The 22811-nt window shown below is 37.0% G+C and overlaps 1 protein-coding gene across 1 annotated transcript; it reads left to right on the forward strand.

Annotated features, from left to right (window-relative positions):
* Positions 1 to 751: 751 nt before the first annotated feature.
* On the forward strand, positions 752 to 12898 carry LOC144450971 (protein CASC3-like). The gene is made up of 12 exons (XM_078141730.1): positions 752 to 859; positions 3173 to 3256; positions 3847 to 3933; positions 4049 to 4167; positions 5178 to 5345; positions 6122 to 6675; positions 6775 to 6897; positions 8776 to 8973; positions 9630 to 9821; positions 10705 to 10997; positions 11804 to 11935; positions 12485 to 12898. Exons 1-12 carry the CDS (start codon positions 752 to 754, stop codon positions 12896 to 12898), a joined length of 2472 nt encoding a protein of 823 aa, XP_077997856.1.
* Positions 12899 to 22811: the final 9913 nt, after the last annotated feature.

The raw sequence follows: 22811 nt of genomic DNA on the forward strand, positions 1-22811 counted from the left end.
TAAATAGCAATATTCAGTTATATTCATATGGTTTTATAGTAACATCCCATAGTAAGACCTATGATGTTGAAATACGTGTCTATAGGTGTGTACTGTGTTGGGGGGGGGGGGTCATTTTGGAAAATGTGGTCTTTACTGCGGGAGGGGGTCACTTAGGCTTTGGTCATCGGAGCTGGTCAGTTTGAGGAAACCCGTGTTCAACTCCAAAACACAGCCCCGGTCCCCCCAGTTGGTTAAAAATGCCAGGTCCCTAATTGTACCTAACTTATATAATCGTCTCGCCTCTAGGCGGCGGCATAACAGTAGAATGATTTGGAAGAGATAGTATACTTGGCAATGTATTTTGGCAAAATGCAATATACTCTCAAAAAGTACTCATTAGGCCGAATAAAAAAAACAGTTTGGTTCCAGTTACGACCCAACCTAGTTTTTCACGCCGACCCTAAACTTTTTTACGTAGTCGAGAAATAGTAGACGGGGAAACTCATGAAACTGACATCAACTTAAAAAGACAACATACAACTGTTCTTCCAATCTGTAATGGCTGTATATCTGATAAGAAGTAACCAATTTATTTTTTTATAATAGAGACCAGATGGAAAACAACGGAAAACATAACTACTTTTTTATGTATCAACTGTACAGTACAGTACAGCACATCATCACATGTACATCTTTTGGGTCAAAGGTTATTTGCGGACCCTGAAATCACGCAATTTCTCGCTTCTCACGAGAATACGAATGATACAAGATGGCTGAAAGACGTCGTAGGCGACGGCTTTCGGAATCAGAAGACGGTAGCGATAACGAGTCAGTTTCTTCAAATTGTAGCCACGATAGAGCGGACCGATCGGACTGCGTAAGTATTCCCATTTCATCGACGGAATATGTCGCTGAGAATGTGAAGCGACAAACACAAACACATGTATGTATGAAAATGTCATGCTACACAAGGCTTCGCAGCATTGAGTGGATCGTGTAACGCTTACGCCGTACTGAGTGGTTGTAATCTTGCTGAATCGCATAGCAATGCTCACTACGTCAGACTGTCCCTACATTCCAATACACCCAATAATGCATAAATGTGCCAATAACTTATGAAGCATGTTAGATGACTTTCTGGTGTAACAGCGTCGTTTAATAATGCCAATCGTATATTTACATAACGTGTCGGACGAAAGAATCGCCAACATCACAACGTTTAGTAGTACAACATTATTAGCTTTATTATCTTGTATCGGATGAAATAATGTCACATCGATTAAAGTTCTCATCAAGTGTTGAGTCGAATTAAAGTAGGAATCTCACATTGTGATATGGTTATAAAAACACAAGCGTACGATGATGTATATATATTGTAATACATATTGCGGTATGGTGGAGCCCGCCATTGAAATGCTCATCAATGAACAACAGAACATCATTATCACACGAAACCATTCGTAACAAAAACACATTGTCTTGTTTTCCTAATTATCATAACAGTGGGCCAGGGTAGCATTTTGTAAACTATTGGCAAGTATAGAACCATGGACAATAGCTATTTGTTGTCATCCATAGAATGGGGATTTGTGTCTGCATCTGACCTAGCTCTGGAAATGTACTCTCTGAGAACGCCAACAAATTTACATTCCACTCCGCTGTGTCCCTTCCCATAAAAAAAAAACAGGGAATAAAGAAAAAAAAATTAAAAACTAACCAAGATCCATGCTAATGTCCTTGATAGATACATTTAAATCATTGAATTCAACCCTAGACAGTCCACTTCACTGTCTGTGATTTAACACAAGTCTTGTCTATTCTGTCATTTCTTGTTTACTATTCACTAGAGTCACCGAACAGATGACTTCAAATTGACAAGCTTATATTGGACATGTGTACAACCTGTTTACACTGCAGTCAAGTTGTCTGTGTTATGACTTGAGCCAATGTTAGACAAGAAATGAAAGCATAGACATTGGTTAAATTTTGTGATTTAAAGTCTATATCTGTATGTTTTAATAGCAAAAGTGTGTGTGGTATTTTTATACCAAAAAGCCATGTGCAGGAAAAAAATGCATAGTGTCAGTGTTTTTGATAGTGATGAACCATAGCAAAGTTTAATGGAGATGTGTCAGAATTATCAGGACCCATAATTTCCATAGCTACCTTTGTCCATATTATCTCTATGGCTTCTACTACTAGCTTTGATACAAATTTGTATATTTTGTACTTAGTCCTCATTCTACAGAGTGTGAATTTAGCAGTTGATTTGAGTCTAGAGATCACAAAATTTTCTATTTAGACGAATAAATTCAATTTTCAGTGGTTTATGTGGATCAATTATTGTATTCAAGATTTGTAAGAATACACCACTTTCATAATAATGAAGAGATCATTTTCTGTGTGGGATCTTCATGTTTATTAATTAATAAATGACTCTTCTTGAAAAAACTGCTTGGGGACTGCTAGACAGTCTTCAGTGCTAATGACTGGGACTAAGTATGTAGTGTTGTGATGCTTGGGTGCCTCATTTAAGTATTATGTTCAATTGAGCATGACCACCTCCCTCACTCATACCTCGTGTCTATGTATAATGCAGAGTCAAATGCTTCCTGAAACATGATATAAAGGTCTAGAAGCTAGGGATACCTTAGATAGGATGATTGACAATGGCAAATGTGGTGACAATTAAAGCCCTTGAATGAAAGTGCACCATGTTTTGTTACTTGAAATATTACTGCCTAGGTACATCATTAAACTACTAAACAACCATTCAATTTCTTGGTCGACACAACAACTCCCACTCCATGCACTTCACATGCATTACTATAGGCACATGCAAAAGTAAGTCAACCTACTTGTTCTATTTTGACCCCCTAGCTTGAGGTAGAAAGCTGTTAAATTGTAGGTACTTAGAATTGAATCAATTCAGAACTTACGTAGTGCCCTCACTAGTAGTGACAGTAGTATTTTTATTGATGAATTGTTGGCAGGTAAATTACTGACTGATTCTCTCTGAAGTTTTGGTTAATTTCAACCAGCAGTGAATTAACACCATTGTATATAGTGAACACAGAAACTGTCGGCCAAACCTGCTGTACCCAAAACACTTTATTTTAAGAGTATAGCTTAATGAGTACAGTAGAACTTAGAAGTATTAAGTATTTATTACTTTGTTTCAAACTTTTAGGAAAGTGAAACAGGGTATGAACGTACTGGTAAAGGTGATGATGAAGATGAGAACTCTGAATACGAAAGTGCAGAAGAATCACAGGTATGGTAATATATAAACAAGTGAACCAATCACAGTTACGATAACATAATATTACAGACATGAAAAAATGAACCAATCACAATTATGCTAACATAATATTATAGGCATGAACAGAGTCACAGAGTGCAGAGATCCAACAGTAACAAGCTGGTACTAGAATTAGCATTAGTGTTGTCACAGAGTGCAGAGCAGATCCAACAGTAACAAGCTGGTACTAGAATTAGCATTAGTGTTGTCACAGAGTGCAGAGATCCAACAGTAACAAGCTGGTACTAGAATTAGCATTAGTGTTGTCACAGAGTGCAGAGATCCAACAGTAACAAGCTGGTACTAGAATTAGCATTAGTGTTGTCACAGAGTGCAGAAATCCAACAGTAACAAGCTGGTACTAGAATTAGCATTAGTGTTGTCACAGAGTGCAGAGCAGTTCAGTAACAAGCTGGTACTAGAATTAGCATTAGTGTTGTCACAGAGTGCACAGTAGATCCACTTTGCCAAATCTGGAGTGATTCTTAGATGCGAAATGGCCAGATATTTGGTAACTGGAATATAGTACATTGATTAACATGTGGTTATACAATTGATTACAGAAAGGAGAAAAAGTCTACTCAGATGAAGAAGCAGACAGTGATGGACAAGATAATGTGAAAGAAGAAAGAACCCGTGGGGATGGACAGGTTAGGGTTGTTCATGTCTTTTATGTAGTAGTTTATACTGTTGACTGTTTCGTGAAATTTAGCTAAAAAACACTCTTTTGTAAATCACATATATTATTTTTTTAATTTTCAACAGGAAGAGAAAAAAGTGGACTGTGATGCAGACCAGCAGAATCCTCAGTATATTCCAAGGAGAGGACCGTACTTTGAACATGATGTAAGGTATACTGATGAGAAGGATGATAGAACAACAAGGTATGTAATATCATGTACCAGTGATTACTTGTGTAAATAGTTGTGTGTGTGTGTGTTGTGTGTCTGTGTGTGTGTGTGTGTGTGTATGTGTGTGTGTATATACTCTTGGTATTTACACAGCAGTGCAATACATGTGTACCAGTGATTACTTGCTTAAATAGGTGTGTGTGTGTGTGTGTGTGTGTGGGGTGGGGGGGGGGGGGTGGGTGGGTGTGGGTGTGTTGTGTGTGTGTGTGTGTGTGTGTGGTGGGGGGGTGTGGGTGTGTGTACTCTTGGTATTTGTACTGCAGTGCAATACATGTGTACCAGTGATTACTTGCTTTGGTGTGCATGCATACTAATGGTATAGTGTACATGTATATGCACTGGATTACATTATATACCAGTGATTACTGTGTGCACATATACATACAAGTGGTATATACACTGCAGTACAATACATATATGATATGTACCAGAGATTACTTGCATTGGTGTATGTGTGTATACTAGTGGTATTTACAATGCAGTGCAATACATATGTACCAGTGATTACACATACTATTACTAGTGGTACAATGTATATGCAATGAGTTCAATCCAATGCATGAACAAGACCAGGGGTATTAGACTACTTTTACATGTGAACCCACATAAAACAAATTGTTAGTGCTGAATTCAATGGATTTTGACATGTCTAACTTCTGTGTAGGAATGCAAAACTTTTTTTGACAAAAGAATTACAGAAGTTACAAAGGTGAGCAACAAGAATAGAAAAAGAGAGAAATATGACACTTGATGGCTCTGTCTGTTAAGAATTGATTTATTCATGTAGGGAACAATCCCTTAGGTTATACTTTAAAAAATTTTTTTTGGGGATTTTTCTTAAATGAGACATGACCAGATGCAGAACGTACTAGTACTGTTTGTATGAAGTTTTACATTATACATGAAAAAAGGAACACGTTTTTGTTTGAAATTACAATAAGCAGCAGTTCCAGATGTATAAACAAAGATTTGTTTTCTGACAGGCCAAAGTCCAAAAAGAAGCTGTGGAAAGAAGAGGAAAAATGGGCACATGACATGTACAGAGAAGAAGAACAAGCCCCAAAGTCCAGAGATGAAATAGTAATGATCTATGGCTTCGATGTCAGATCTGGTGAAGCTGGTCAAAGATATCCTAGACCATACAGAGGAAGGTAATTTGAACAGTTGAATCATCTTTGGTAATAGAGTGTATGAGTCCTATGGATATTAGGTGGCAGTTATCAGAAAGACAAAAGATTGTGTAGTTTTGCCACTAGGAGTGCTGTTCAAAATTAAATCATCTTTGGTAATAGAGTGTATGAGTCCTATGGATGTTAGGTTGCAGTTATCAGAAAGACAAAAGATTGTATAGTTTTGCCACTAGGAGTGCTGTTCAAAGTCAAACTACCTTTGGTAATAGAGTGTATGAGTCCTATGGATGTTAGGTGGCAGTTATCAGAAAGACAAAAGATAGTATAGATTTGCCACTAGGAGTGCTGTTCAAAATTAAATCATCTTTGGTAATAGAGTGTATGAGTCCTATGGATGTTAGGTGGCAGTTATCAGAAAGACAAAAGTTAGTATAGATTTGCCACTAGGAGTGCTGTTCAAAATCATATCATCTTCAGTAATGGAGTGTATGAGTCCTATGGATGTTAGGTGGCAGTTATCAGGAGGACAAAAGATAGTATAGATTTGCCACAAGGAGTGCTATTCAAAATCAAATCATTGGTAATCTGGTGTATGAGTTTTGTTGATTTGTCATAAGAGAGTCCTCATGTGAACTCATTCTCACAAACCAGAGCTGTTATTTCTTCTGCTACACTTCAAAATAAAGATGTCCAAAGGGATGGCCATTAGGAACGGTGCCATAAAACAGGCCGTGGTTTGCGACGATATGTTGTAGATACCGTATTAAACTTTGATATGCAATGTGTTTTACTTCCAGGGGATCCAGAGGGCCAAGAGGTGGAAGGAGATCCCAATACAGAGACAGAAGAGATATATATAATGAGAAAAATTTCAACCAATATCGAGACGACAACAACAAGCCCTCAAGAAATGAAGATAGCTATGAAGAAAATAAACACGAGAGACAGTACAGAAGTCCAAGGAACAGCTATCAATATGAGCGAAGGAATGATAATCACCATGGTAACCAACAAAGTAATTCACGATATCACAGCCAACACTCAGAACAGCAGTATAAAGATACAAGAGGTGGCAATGAACAACAACAACAACAACAACATGGCCAGCCATACATTGATAAACATAACACCCAATATGTTAGAACTAGGGAATGGACGAATACAAATTACAGGAAACATCAACAGGAACAAATTAGTCATGATTTAGAGGAAAGAAATGCAAGGAATACAAATTATCCTAGGACTAGCAACACTGCCAGGGGTAGGGAAGTCAAGTCTTATTCCAAGGATAGACGTCGACAGACACCATCAAGGGCATCGGGTGACCACGAGGATTTAACACAGCAAATTGATTTGAAACACCAGAGGGAGGGTTCCAATCAGTTGTCACAGCCAAGGGAGGGTGGTGATAATTTGGGACAGCACAGTGAGGATCCTGAACACCATGCACCTTCTAGAATTCAACAGTCAAGTACAGGGTTGGAAGGTCAAGTTGAAAAATTGACCATTAAAGTTGAAGCGGCACACGGAAAAGGAGATGGTGCCATTACAAGGACTATCAGTAACGAAAAAGGTAAGGAGATTGTTGTATATAAGGCAGGGCTGATTTTATCCTAGCTAATGTAGCTGATGTCCAGTGAATCATGAAAAGACACTTTCACTACTTCATGTTGCTTAGTAACAGAAGTAAAATTATTCAAATTTGCCATGACCTGACCTCTGTATACTGAAGTAGGGATTTCTCATCTCGGAATTCTACATGTAGAATTTGAGTCCAGTTTAATTTTACTAATGTCATCAGGGCCCCTTTTTCTATCAGTCTGTCTATTGTTTTTACCTCATCTGTGTAGAAATAAGGATTAAAACACCACTTGACATGTAAGGAAGAAACAATGAATACAAACATTAATGTTCTTGGTGATGTCAGCATTGGTAATAATCGTAATATTTATTTCTTACAAAGCACATTTCATTAAAAATAGTCACAGTGCGCCGTACAACTGACAGGAAAAACAAACAAACATAAAAGACAACAAAAATGATATGAGGAAAATAATAGTAAAAAAACAAAAAATATTTGGCTCCAATCCCAGAATTCACAACCCTAGTGTACAGAGGTAATTTATGGCTAATTTGAGTGAGTTTGTTTCTCGTGCTTTTATAGAGAAGTAACGTACTGTAGAACGGTGAATGTAACTTTTCACATCATCTCATTGGACATGAACTAAAACAGCTAGAACAAAATTAGCCTCACTTTTGTTCTTCTCAAATTCTATTCAAACGACCACAATATCAAAAATAACAATCCAATGAAAAATTAGTGTTACACAGTAACCAACAAGAGTTGTATGGTTTTCTTATGTATGGTTGCAGATACTGTGATTCTAGAAAGTGGCACTCATTTCACTGAGAATTGAAAACATGTCAATATTTCTCAATGATATATTTCTTTGTTCAGCCAAAGAAAATACGAGGGTTTTGTCACTACTTGACTAGTGCCTTGTAATGACAGTGCCCCTTAGGTCACTTGTACTTTCCTTGACTGAACAAAGGGTTTGTCACTAAGTGCCTAGTGCCTTGTAGTGACAGTGCCCCTTAGGTCACTTGTACTTTCCTTGACTGAACAAAGGGTTTGTCACTAAGTGCCTAGTGCCTTGTAGCGACAGTGCCCCTTAGGTCACTTGTACTTTCCTTGACTGAACAAAGGGTTTGTCACTAAGTGCCTAGTGCCTTGTAGCGACAGTGCCCCTTAGGTCACTTGTACTTTCCTTGACTGAACAAAGGGTTTGTCACTACTTGACTAGTGCCTTGTAGCGACAGTGCCCCTTAGGTCGCTTGTACTTTCCTTGACTGAACAAAGGGTTTGTCACTAAGTGCCTAGTGCCTTGTAGTGACAGTGCCCCTTAGGTCACTTGTACTTTCCTTGACTGAACAAATGGTTTGTCACTACTTGACTAGTGCCTTGTAGTGACAGTGCCCCTTAGGTCACTTGTACTTTCCTTGACTGAACAAAGGGTTTGTCACTACTTGACTAGTGCCTTGTAGTGACAGTGCCCCTTAGGTCACTTGTACTTTCCTTGACGGAACAAAGGGTTTGTCACTACTTGACTAGTGCCTTGTAGTGACAGTGCCCCTTAGGTCACTTGTACTTTCCTTGACTGAACAAAGGGTTTGTCACTACTTGACTAGTGCCTTGTAGTGACAGTGCCCCTTAGGTCACTTGTACTTTCCTTGACTGAACAAAGGGTTTGTCACTACTTGACTAGTGCCTTGTAGTGACAGTGCCCCTTAGGTCACTTATACTTTCCTTGACTGAACAAAGGGTTTGTCACTACTTGACTAGTGCCTTGTAGTGACAGTGCCCCTTAGGTCACTTATACTTTCCTTGCCTGAAGGAAGAAAAGTATGTGAGATTACTATCTCATTAATTTATTTATATTTATATGTTTAGCTGTATCACCTGTATCAAGTAATGTACGGCAGCAAGTAAGACAGGAACGACCTATGCCATCCAAACCATCACCAGCTCAACAAAGGGGTAGACCAAAACGTTACTCTTCACAGAGACAACGACAGATGCCAGACCCAACCCCTCCACCAGCTATGCATCCCCCACCATTAATGGAAGGTCCAGGATTTTATGATCCAGGTATAGTTGTGTAACACTTCTCCCGGAAATGAAGGCACCTAATATATGTATGCCTACTGACTCCCTCAAGGCAGCACTGGATCACTGCTCAAACATACACAGAATAGTGAATGTTTCATTTTGGTATTTTTGGCAATTTTGCAAAATTTATATGATGTGAAATCATGAAATGACATAACTCAAACTTTATGAAAATGACTTTATTTCATGGAGTGGCTTTTTCCTTTAGTGCACATTATTTTGTTTTGTTTGATAATGATTTAGTTTTCATATTCCAATATGTAACATTGTAATAGGCCATTCAAGACTGCAAACAGGAAATTGAGAAGACAGCGCGCTCACTCAAATTGGGGTATCATCACCTCATACGTACACACACACACACACACACACACACACACACACACACACACACACACACACACACATACATACACACACATACACACACATACACACACACATACATACACATGTGCACACACACACACACACACACACACACACACACACACACACACACACACACCCATACACATGTGCACACACGCTACATCAGGAGGATCTAGGGATATGTTTCACATTTACACTGACACTAAACATGTTTCACTCCAGTTCAGTCCAACCAACCGGTGATATGTTTTTTGTATACACAGGTTTCCAAGGACCAGTATACCATCCTAGTACAACACCACCTACGAGGATGGATGGTACACCACCCCCTCCACAAGGTCCACCACCAGGACCACCACAAGGACCACCACCACCACCACACACTGGACAACCACCACCACCTCCTTCAATACGACAAGGCATAATGGTCCAACCAGACATCAGTTTACATCCGGGTAATATACATCATATGAAATTTTATCCCTGTAACATTCCTGTATTACAGGTCTGTATCAGAAAAGAAAGCATAGGGTTGTGATACAGCTGTAGTCACAGGCCTGTGTTAACAGAGGTGTCGCTACATTGCTGTGGGTACACTGCTGATCCATTGATGTTTATACAGGTATGTCACAGGGTCTATTTGGCATGTGTTACAGTACCTGTATATACGCTTATTTCACCTACCATGTTACAGGATGTGCGCAGGATCTGTGTAGGGCCTGTTACAGGCATGTCCTATAGTCTGCCTGTGGATTTCTGTGTGCCTTCGTACAGGATCTATGCAGGCCTGTTACAGGCATGTTCTGTAATCTACCTGTGTGCCTTGGTACATGATCTGTGTAGGGCCTGTTACAGGCATGTCCTATAGTCTGCCTGTGGATTTCTGTGTGCCTTCGTACAGGATCTATGCAGGCCTGTTACAGGCATGTTCTGTAATCTACCTGTGTGCCTTGGTACAGGATCTATGCAGGCCTGTTACAGGCATGTTCTGTAGTCTACCTGTGTGCCTTGGTACAGGATCTGTGCAGGGCCTGTTGTCTACCTGTGTGCCTTGGTACAGGATCAATGCAGGGCCAGTTACAGGCATGTCCTGTAATTCTGCCAGTTGCTGATAAAGATGAAAGAATTAACATTGTTCTATTCACAGAAGCAATCACATGAATCAAAGAAATGAAACTAAAACTGCCAACTGTGACTAACCCAAAATTAGTACTTAATGAGATGCAAGGATGTATAATATTGTATAAGATACAAAATTTCAATGGTGTATAGTATTCCAATCGTTAAAATTTCAATCTTTCAACTTAAACTATTCTGTGATTTTGTGTACCATTGCAGGGATACAACACCCGTCTCAGCCACACATACCAAGTACTAATATTTATACCCATGCCTCCATGCCAACACATCCACCACCACGTGCTCCTCCACCACCACCACAAGCAGGAACATATGCACCAACATTTGTGAGTCCAGGAGTGGTAAACTACAATGTCCCACCTGGGCCACCATACCAGCTAGCAGCACCAGTCGCAGTGCCAGTTTCTGCTTCAATACCTGCTTCGATACCAACTGCAGGACCACCAGCCCCTACACCTGCACCGGTACCAATACAGCAATATCCTGTCACAGTAAGTTGTCTTCTTACACACATCGCAATCAGTCATGGATTTTACATATATGTTTGATTTTGTGTGCGTTTTAAATATCAAAATCCAATCAGTACACAGTATTTCTCAAAGGTGCTTAACAAGGAAATGATAGAGGTACTTAATTCTTTCTCTACTGGGGTGGGGTGGGGGGTGGGGGTGGGTGGGGTGTGGTTAGGGGTTGTTTTGTACACAAATAGCTAAAAGTTATAAAGTAAAATACTCTAGCAAAGAAATGAGGCTTACTGCTACCCAGTTCAATGTTGATTTTGTGCATCTTACTGTAAAAATGTGAGCACAGAATTTGAATGAAGTATTTCAAAATGTATCAAGTTTGGATATGACATTCCTATTACAAGATAACTCAGCTTTCTTTTATCACAAGCCCTCAACAAGTAGCATAATAATAATAATGTTAATAATAATGTTGGTTTTATATAGCGCTTTCCCACTTTGTGCTCATAGTGCTTTACAATTATTACTCCTGGGAAGGATCTATAACGGCACAATGGCCCTTTACACTTCATCAACTCCCTGGGGTGCATACAATCCATTGTAGCCTTTATAAGTGCATGGGATTAAAGCCATTTACAGTGCAACCTCTATCCTACCAGGTCCCAATTGTGGTACAAATCTTGCTCGGGTACTTTAGCCGTTCAATAACAAATGGCAGCAACAGGACTCGAACCTGCAACCTGCAGGCCAAGCTGGCCACTCTGACCGTTTACCCATAATGACTCCATCATTATATTGTCTGTTTTAACACATCTCTTGATTTCTTTCCGTAGTCTCAACCACAGGGTCAAATGTACGGCGGTGTCACATACTATTCAACAGAACAACAACAACTTAGTTTAAAGAGAACTCCACCAAGAAGACCTATCAATCCAATAAGAATAGAACCTCCTCCTGAACCACAAGTATGTATGTTTTGTGACTTTAGAATAACTTACATGGTTAGATGATGATGATGATGTGTGTGTGTGTGTGTGTGTGTGTGTGTGTGTGTGTGTGTGTATGTATGTATGTATGTATGTATGTATGTATATACATTTGTATGTATGTATGTATGTATGTATGTATGTATGTGTGTATGTATGTGTGTGTGTGTGTATGTATGTATGTATGTATGTATGTATGTATGTATGTATGTATGTATGTATGTATGTATAAAAAGTCAAAATCTGTTGTTACAATTAGAAATTACATGTGATAAAAACAACATTTAGAAATGATTTGGTGCTGACCTGTAGTCTAAATCCCCATATCTTGTCCAACAGACTGACAGGAGACAACAACTTAGGAAACCAAATGAAGAAATGGAACAGTTGCAGCCACATCAGCATTCTGAAATAACACAGCAATGGTTACAGTCAGAACACGAAATGGACGATCAGGAGATTTTACAACAACAACAACAACAACAACAACAACAACAACAACAACAACAACAACAACAACAACAACAGTCTGACCAGGAAGAACAAGATGAACAACAAATGTTGCCACAACAAGCAGAATCAGATCAGGATATGCAACAAGAAAATAATGTAGTTACACAACATGGAAATGAAGGGACTTGGAGAGAAGACAGCGGTGAATGGCAGCAGGGTGATGACACAGAACCTGATCAACCAGACACAATAGTATCCGAGGAGTCTCAGCTGTCAGAACAAATAACTGATGTAGTGAGTTCACCACAAGAACAAATGGACGTGTGTGTTCAGGATGCTCCGCAGAAAGAGACGGAAGAAGAAGCGATAGTTATAGAACAGATTAAAGGTGAATCACAGACGGATTGTGAACCGGAATCAACAAACCAAGAGAACGGTGACGACAGTCAGTCAGTAGAACTGAAAGACGAAGAATTGAAAGAAACATAGCATAGTTTGTAGCAATTTAGGAAACTAATAAAATAGACGGTTTTAGTAACGTGCATTTCAACTTTGATGAAATGTTAATACACAGAATAATCATTGGTATGTTTGCAATTATTATTGAAATTTTAGTAGAGGGTTGGATTTAGAGTCCCCAGTATCTTCTTCATTAATTATATTATGGTAATCGATTCCATAAATTCAGCATTTCTTTATTGTGCTTGCTAAGAAAACTCACATGTGCTGTGTGTTATGATAACAACCAGGTACTAGTTATTAAGTTTAAAAGAGAATTAACAAAAAAATCTGTCAAATTATTAGTCCAGTAGACTTAATTCTGTCTTAAATACACTTGATTACCGGTATTATGCCATGCACGGGCCATTTAGAACAAAAAATATGGAATATATAGTCTGGTCATTGTACGTCACAACAACGTGTGTCTACGTCACTGGATCTGCTGTGTTCAAAATATGAGTCAAATGTACAAATTGCTATTACTTTCCCTGATTTTTCTTTGATATTATTGGCGCTGGTATAATTATGTTATTCTCCAATATTTTTCTTCATTCAGCTGGAAAATACTCATGACCTAAGGGTTGTCACTATGAGTCTAGCAACTTGTAGTGATAAAGGCCCCTTAGGTCACTCATATTTTCCTTTGCTGAACAAAGACAAATATTGGGGAATAACATCTAATTATCTCAAATATGATTTGGATGTTACCATGGTAACTTAGTAAAGAAGTCATAGTACACTTGACATGTGTTCAACCATTTTTGTGATTTCCTGCAAAGGTTTATGGGAAAAACACTGGTGATGATCTTTTTTGTCTTGACACATGGACTACATACATGTAAGTAAGTAGCTAGCAGTAATCAATGCAAACATTCAACCATATTTCGTTTTCCTGCAAGGGTATTTGGAAAAACCTTTGTGATGACATCACATTTTAATTCTACTATTATTGAAGCCATTTACAAGATTTCAAAGTTGAGCGAGTTACCAAGATATTATTTTATAGCCCAAAATCGTATGTAAGTTAATAGTAGTATTCAATACAAGTGTACTAAAGGCAGAAATAAGTCTGACAGGACCTTTCCTTTAAGTTGATACCAGTAATCAATACAAGTGTAACAAAGGTAGAAATAAGTCTGACTGGACTTTTCCTTTAAGTTGATAGCAGTAATCAATACAAGTGTACTAAAGGTAGAAATAAGTCTGACTGGACTTTTCCTTTAAATTGATAGCAGTAATCAATACAAGTGTACTAAAGCCAGAAATAAGTCTGACTGGACTTTTCCTTTAAGTTGATAACAGTAATCAATACAAGTGTACTAAAAAGGCAGAAATAGACCTGACTGTACTTTTCTTGTAAGAACTGTTCTGTAAGAAGTGTATAACACTTGATGGTATAAATACCCATGTTGGCATCATATTAGTCTCTGTATGTAACAAAACATACCCATTCACTACTATGCTAAGACTGATTGTGATTTCAGACAAGATGATGACCCCAAACTTCTTCTTTTTTTAATTTCAATTAGACCAAGAACAATCTTTCATATTATGTCAAAGTTGGGATAAATTGAATGATTTTGATTTTCAGTAAAATTGACCCAAAGGTGTGTTATACTTTGACACTTTTCAACTAAAACCTGATAAAAAATCCTGGCACACAGACATTATTAAATGCTTTTTCTAGTATATTTGCTAAATTTAGTTTCCTTTTTCTCAAGTTTTCCAGATACTAAAGAAATAACAAGAGATATGTATATAAAAAGCAGTTATTGTTATTATTATTATTACTAACACTTTGTGGGGGTTATCCCAGTTTTGTCATCAATTTCTGAATTTTACCTCATGTCTTTTTAAGTTTTAATTTTTATAGCAATAATTACCGTAATAATCCCATCAATTCGGCCAGATTTTAATCATAACATATAATTTGTTTGTGGTTGAATTACTTGATTTTTGAAAATTAATTTCAATTTTGCCAATCGAATTGCCTGACATGAGTGAGTCAAACATTTTAATCAGTTTCTTCTTTGCCAACCATTTTCATTTCTACATTTTTATTTAGGATTCCTAATAATAAAGCTCCCAATTGATGATTATATTTGGTGGTCAAAATAATAAAAGAAAAATAAATACATTGATTTTTTCTGTGGTCAAAATGCTAGGATATGAAAAATAATTACATTTATAAGACTTTGCGGCTGGTTGGTTTTTGGTTTAAAAGAATAGTTGAATTGATAGGATTATTACGGTATGCAGTGGGTATGTCATTTTACGTAACCCATGAAATGTTAAATGAACAAAAACTAGTTTATAGATATTAGCGGTTGGAATGCCGTTGTTATTTTAGTTTAATTTCTGGAATAGATGAGTTTGAATACCTTGAGTTTGGTGTCCTAGTTGATTATTAAGTAGAAGAAAATTAGAATTAGAATCCTTGGATGAATTTACTGATCAAAGTTACATCAGTTTCTTGTAGGTTGACGTTAGCAGAAATGCAGCCAAGTTGTAAACACATGATTGTGTGTTGTAGAGTTTGTATAGAGTTGAAACATACATACATACATACATACATACATACATACATACATACATACATACATACATACATACATACACACATACATACATACACACACATACATACATACATACATACATACATACATACATACATACATACATACAGACAGACAGACAGACAGACAGACAGACACACACACAAACAAACACATGCATACATATATCCACATACATGCATTCATACATACTACACATACATACATACATACACACACACACACACACACACGCATGCACGCACGCACACATACACGTACACATACATATATGCTTACATGTCACAAATAATGACTAGAAACCCAGCAGTTGTTTGGTTATGTTTTAATAAGAATGACTATTTAGATTTCATGTTTAATGTATTCATGAAATACATCACAACAATACTATGTTCACTTTGAATGGGTTTCTAAACAATGACATTACAAAAAATAAAAACTGCCAGAAAATTGTGAATCAACAAGACTCTTGAGGTGATAGTTACAGTACCAGCTAGGACTGGTTGGTTAGATGATGTGTTGGACTGTATGAAATACTATGACAGAAACCCTAGGATATGTGAGTGCAAGTCACGTTGTTGGGGTACTTTCATGAGCGATTGTCATGTTCTCTGTGGTTTTACTTTCACTGACTATGCTCAAGAAAGTACAGCAGAAAACACTGCAAGTGTGAGTGTAAATACCCCTGTGTACCCACACTGGAACTCATGTGGAGTGGGGTTCTGTCATTATTACATATGTTTATCTGAAATGGCAAATTTCCATAGAAATCATACTGGGATATCTGTAGGGTGTTTAGTGGAAAAAAGATGGAGGGGCTACTGCAATCACAGAGTGACCAACGAAGAGAGTTAATGCAAGTGTGTTTGGTGCAGGAGATGGTTACTGCCATTGGTGTTATGGTCAACAAAGAACTGTATAGGAAATGTGTGTTTGGTGTAGGAGATGGTTACTGCCATTGGTGTTATGGTCAACAAAGATCTGTATAGGAAATGTGTGCAGTTGTTTGTGTTGGATATGACCACAGTTCTGGGTGTACAAAACGACTGCAGTTATCTGTATTTGAAATTACCACAGTTCTCTGTGTAGAAAATGCCTGCAGTAGTGTGTGTTCTACTCAACTAAAACTGTGAGTGTAGGATTTGACTGCAAATATATATGTAGTAGAATCAAAAGTTTGTTGTGAGTGACTTTAGTTCAGAATATTTTAAATGACTATATGAAAGTAGCACCCATTTTTGCCATCTCTTTTTACTTGTTAACAACCATCAACACATGGAAGAGAATGGAGACATTTTTTTCATAAATGTTGACAAATTTTATTGCATAGAAAATAAGTACTAATATCATAAGTTTATTTCTATTATTCTAGTTGAAAGTGAAGGTCAAATATGGCAAAAAAGTCCTGAAAAAGATCAATTTTGTTTAAAGAATTTTAGAAGGAAAATGTTGCATACTAAAATTGTATTAGCTGTCTGCACACAAGAGAATCCAGTCAAAGCTAGACAGGAAAATTTGTAGTCGTCCAACACAGAGGGCGCACTCATGTAACCTCAGGTCACATGTTACTTCATATTCTTGCTTTGTGCTGTAGAACTGATGCAAAGTTGCTCTGTTCTCTACAAGTTCATTCAAGTTGTTTATCCACACACAAATAGTGTTGCAAGACATAAACTTACAGAAATAATAGGATCCCTGAAAAAAAGTTTTTGCAATGAAATATTAATTATCCACAAGTAAAGTCATGTGAGATCAACATAAAATGTAGTCTAAAGGATATCTATGTCTACGAATCTTTCCATCGTTTTGAATCTCTCAAGTGTAGCTTATCAATGAGGTGCTGAGGTAGAATTTAAAATTCAAATGATGCTACCCACACAGTCATTAAGATCATGTCTTTGGTAATCAATCACAGAATTCTGCCCAATGAGAAGTTTGTGTTTATTGGGGGCAGTTATGTAATGTCCAAATATGGTACATTAATATCTAAATATGGCACAGTAATATCCAAATATGGTACAGTAATGTCCAAATATGGCAAAGTAATATCCAAATATAGTACAGTAATGTCCAAATATGGTACAGTAATGTCCAAATATGGTATATTTGGTATGATTTTTCATTGAGCTAGATGGGCTGAAGAGAGATCTTGAGATTCGAAGTCACCGATTGCCTATAGACTCCATAAAATCAAATTTTCAAAAAGTGTACATTTTGCAGACCAAGATGTTATAGTAGCAACAAATGATGCTCAGAGTAAATACAAGCCATACATCAAATCAGATAGAGTAATCACACAACATAAACAATGTAATTTTTTTACATGTTAGTGTTGACAAATTGAGAGCTGAACTGTAATGCCAAATATGCAATTTGACATACCCTTGCTCGCTAGAGGGCGCTAACACACCTCAGTACGGTATATGGTTGGATATGAGTGTTAACATTATTTTCATAGCAGTACCCAGGCATACAATGTCCTATGTCTTATAGTCAACATTATACTATGTATGTAACAGTATTAGAAATGATGTAGTCTTGGTGTTCTAGTCAGGGTACATGACATTTTTAACACAAAGATAGACTACATTTCAACTCAAAACTTACAGCATCCTGTGCCTGGTCACATTGAAAAGTGTTAAGCATTGCTGTTCTTTCACAATGTAGTAGAAACAGGCTTCTGCTGAAAAACAAATACACACAGACTTGATGATTTTACTCAGTTTATTTTCCAACTAATAATCAATATGTTAACTGACTTCTACATCCCCACTGTGCACGGCACCTATAGAATTGATTCTTTTACATTTGAAGTTGTCTGAGCCTGTCTAAAAATGTTATGTAACACAAGTAACCAAGGCAACATCATTTGTACTGTATATGTAATGTTTCTTCAGTAGTTAGAAGCAAGTGTAGAGCAGTGGCCATTATGTATGACAACACAAATCAGGAGTATGTTAGGGAGTCAAAACCTATTCTTCTCTAACTAACTCCCTAGCTTGAATATAAAAATTGTATCTGTTGTATAGCCAGTTAACTGTTCTATATTCTTGCCAAATTAGCGCCACTCTGCACATGCAAACTTGAATAATACTAGAGAATGAAAACTCAAATTTTTAGAAATTATTTTAGTCTGTTTCTATATAAGGTATTTTGAATGACGGTATTATTTTTATCAGTGGTATTGGAAGTTATTAATTTAATTTGATTTAATTTAATGAGTGTGTTTCTGTGCATTGTGTGTCTAGAAGTAGGAATAATTGTAGACATGACAAACCATGTACATCATAGTTTACATACTGTACCAAAATGTATAGTTGCCATGGATACAGTATAGTAATTAGTATGTAAAATGCTTATTTTTGTATTTTGAAACTATATAAAGGGATAATTGTCAGTAAAATAAAAGTTACTTGAATTTATTCGCTAGTCAAGTGTGTTCTTTCATCTCTCCTTCCCTCCCTCCCCCCCCCTCTCTCTCTCTCTCTCTCTCTCTCTCACACACACCACAGAGAACGTGACAAAGGTAAACACATGTATATGGATGATTGCTTTATTGAGTACAAACCTGTTTACAATTACAATTTAATGTAGCTAAGAGCTAAAATGACCCAACCTGTTCACTTTTTTCTTATTCCGCTGTGGACACGTCTTGTTATTGGCAATAAAAAGCAACCAACATTTTCAACTCTTTTGTAATAAATGATTTTCTTTATTTACTCTAGAAAACATGGCAATTTCACAGTGTATTTTTGCCCTTTCAAAAACTGATATTAGTGATGATGCGAGGAGTAACGTTCATTTCCTGACCATAAATAAAATATAACGCTTTGACAGGCTACAAAAAATAGTCTTTGTGTTATTTTGGAAGATATATTTGTGTGTATTCAACATCAATCAAACTAGCAAGGTTGTCTTCAACACGTTTTGATGAGAAAGCAATTTGGAATGTATAAATTATGAAATAAACGGATTTTCCATTATCATTTCAAGACATTATCATAAATATATCAAAAATCCGAGTTTCATGACGTATACTACCCTCTACCGGTGACCTTATATTTGTCCTCGTCTTTCCCTAGCCGGAGTAACGTTCATATACACGTGTATATGAAATAATCGGATTTTCCGTTATTATTTAACATAAATTATCAAAAATCCCCTCTAAATGTCATGTTTGTCCATTAATTACTGCTAAAATATGATTTATTTGGGCCATGCGCACCTGTTGCTATTGGTAATACAAAGAAAGTGTCATTTTTCAACTATTACGCAATAATCCGTTTTTGCAGTCCAAACGGCCCCAATTTCGCCTTTTTTGACCTTTGTGAAGAAATCGACTTTCATGACGTATACTACCCTCTACCGGTGACCTTATATCTGCCCTCGTCTTTCTCTAGCCGGAGTAACGTTCATATGCACGTGTATATGAAATAATCGGATTTTCCGTTATTATTTATCATAAATTATCAAAAATCCCCTCTAAATGTCATGTTTGTCCATTAATTACTGCTAAAATATGATTTATTTGGACTTTGCGCACCTGTTGCTATTGATAATACCAAGAAAGTGTCATTTTTCAACTATTACGCAATAAGCCGTTTTTACAGTCCAAACGGACCCAATTTCGCCTTTTTTGACCTTTGTGAAGAAATCGCGTTTCATGACGTATACTACCCTCTACCGGTGACCTTATATCTGCCCTCGTCTTCTCTAGCCGGAGTAACGTTCATATGCACGTGTATATGAAATAATCGGATTTTCCGTTATTATTTATCATAAATTATCAAAAATCCCCTCTAAATTTCATGTTTGTCCATTAATTACTGCTAAAATATGATTTATTTGGACCTTGCACACCTGTTGCTATTGATAATACCAAGAAAGTGTCATTTTTCAACTATTACGCAATAAGCCGTTTTTACAGTCCAAAGGGCCCCAATTTCGCCTTTTTTGACCTTTGTGAAGAAATCGACTTTCATGACGTATACTACCCTCTACCGGTGACCTTATATCTGCCCTCGTCTTTCTCTAGCCGGAGTAACGTTCATATGCACGTGTATATGAAATAATCGGATTTTCCGTTATTATTTATCATAAATTATCAAAAATCCCCTCTAAATGTCATGTTTGTCCATTAATTACTGCTAAAATATGATTTATTTGGACTTTGCGCACCTGTTGCTATTGATAATACCAAGAAAGTGTCATTTTTCAACTATTACGCAATAAGCCGTTTTTACAGTCCAAACGGACCCAATTTCGCCTTTTTTGACCTTTGTGAAGAAATCGCGTTTCATGACGTATACTACCCTCTACCGGTGACCTTATATCTGTCTTCGTCTTTCTCTAGCCGGAGTAACGTTCATATGCACGTGTATATGAAATAATCGGATTTTCCGTTATTATTTATCATAAATTATCAAAAATCCCCTCTAAATTTCATGTTTGTCCATTAATTACTGCTAAAATATGATTTATTTGGACCTTGCACACCTGTTGCTATTGATAATACCAAGAAAGTGTCATTTTTCAACTATTACGCAATAAGCCGTTTTTACAGTCCAAAGGGCCCAAATTTCGCCTTTTTTGACCTTTGTGAAGAAATCGACTTTCATGACGTATACTACCCTCTACCGGTGACCTTATATCTGCCCTCGTCTTTCTCTAGCCGGAGTAACGTTCATATGCACGTGTATATGAAATAATCGGATTTTCCGTTATTATTTATCATAAATTATCAAAAATCCCCTCTAAATTTCATGTTTGTCCATTAATTACTGCTAAAATATGATTTATTTGGACCTTGCACACCTGTTGCTATTGATAATACCAAGAAAGTGTCATTTTTCAACTATTACGCAATAAGCCGTTTTTACAGTCCAAAGGGCCCCAATTTCGCCTTTTTTGACCTTTGTGAAGAAATCGACTTTCATGACGTATACTACCCTCTACCGGTGACCTTATATCTGCCCTCGTCTTTCTCTAGCCGGAGTAACGTTCATATGCACGTGTATATGAAATAATCGGATTTTCCGTTATTATTTATCATAAATTATCAAAAATCCCCTCTAAATGTCATGTTTGTCCATTAATTACTGCTAAAATATGATTTATTTGGACTTTGCGCACCTGTTGCTATTGATAATACCAAGAAAGTGTCATTTTTCAACTATTACGCAATAAGCCGTTTTTACAGTCCAAACGGACCCAATTTCGCCTTTTTTGACCTTTGTGAAGAAATCGCGTTTCATGACGTATACTACCCTCTACCGGTGACCTTATATCTGTCTTCGTCTTTCTCTAGCCGGAGTAACGTTCATATGCACGTGTATATGAAATAATCGGATTTTCCGTTATTATTTATCATAAATTATCAAAAATCCCCTCTAAATTTCATGTTTGTCCATTAATTACTGCTAAAATATGATTTATTTGGACCTTGCACACCTGTTGCTATTGATAATACCAAGAAAGTGTCATTTTTCAACTATTACGCAATAAGCCGTTTTTACAGTCCAAAGGGCCCAAATTTCGCCTTTTTTGACCTTTGTGAAGAAATCGACTTTCATGACGTATACTACCCTCTACCGGTGACCTTATATCTGCCCTCGTCTTTCTCTAGCCGGAGTAACGTTCATATGCACGTGTATATGAAATAATCGGATTTTCCGTTATTATTTATCATAAATTATCAAAAATCCCCTCTAAATGTCATGTTTGTCCATTAATTACTGCTAAAATATGATTTATTTGGACTTTGCGCACCTGTTGCTATTGATAATACCAAGAAAGTGTCATTTTTCAACTATTACGCAATAAGCCGTTTTTACAGTCCAAACGGACCCAATTTCGCCTTTTTTGACCTTTGTGAAGAAATCGCGTTTCATGACGTATACTACCCTCTACCGGTGACCTTATATCTGCCCTCGTCTTTCTCTAGCCGGAGTAACGTTCATATGCACGTGTATATGAAATAATCGGATTTTCCGTTATTATTTATCATAAATTATCAAAAATCCCCTCTAAATTTCATGTTTGTCCATTAATTACTGCTAAAATATGATTTATTTGGACCTTGCACACCTGTTGCTATTGATAATACCAAGAAAGTGTCATTTTTCAACTATTACGCAATAAGCCGTTTTTACAGTCCAAAGGGCCCCAATTTCGCCTTTTTTGACCTTTGTGAAGAAATCGACTTTCATGACGTATACTACCCTCTACCGGTGACCTTATATCTGCCCTCGTCTTTCTCTAGCCGGAGTAACGTTCATATGCACGTGTATATGAAATAATCGGATTTTCCGTTATTATTTATC

Source organism: Glandiceps talaboti, chromosome 20, assembly GCF_964340395.1.
Source record: "Glandiceps talaboti chromosome 20, keGlaTala1.1, whole genome shotgun sequence".
NCBI classification, from domain to species: domain Eukaryota; kingdom Metazoa; phylum Hemichordata; class Enteropneusta; family Spengelidae; genus Glandiceps; species Glandiceps talaboti.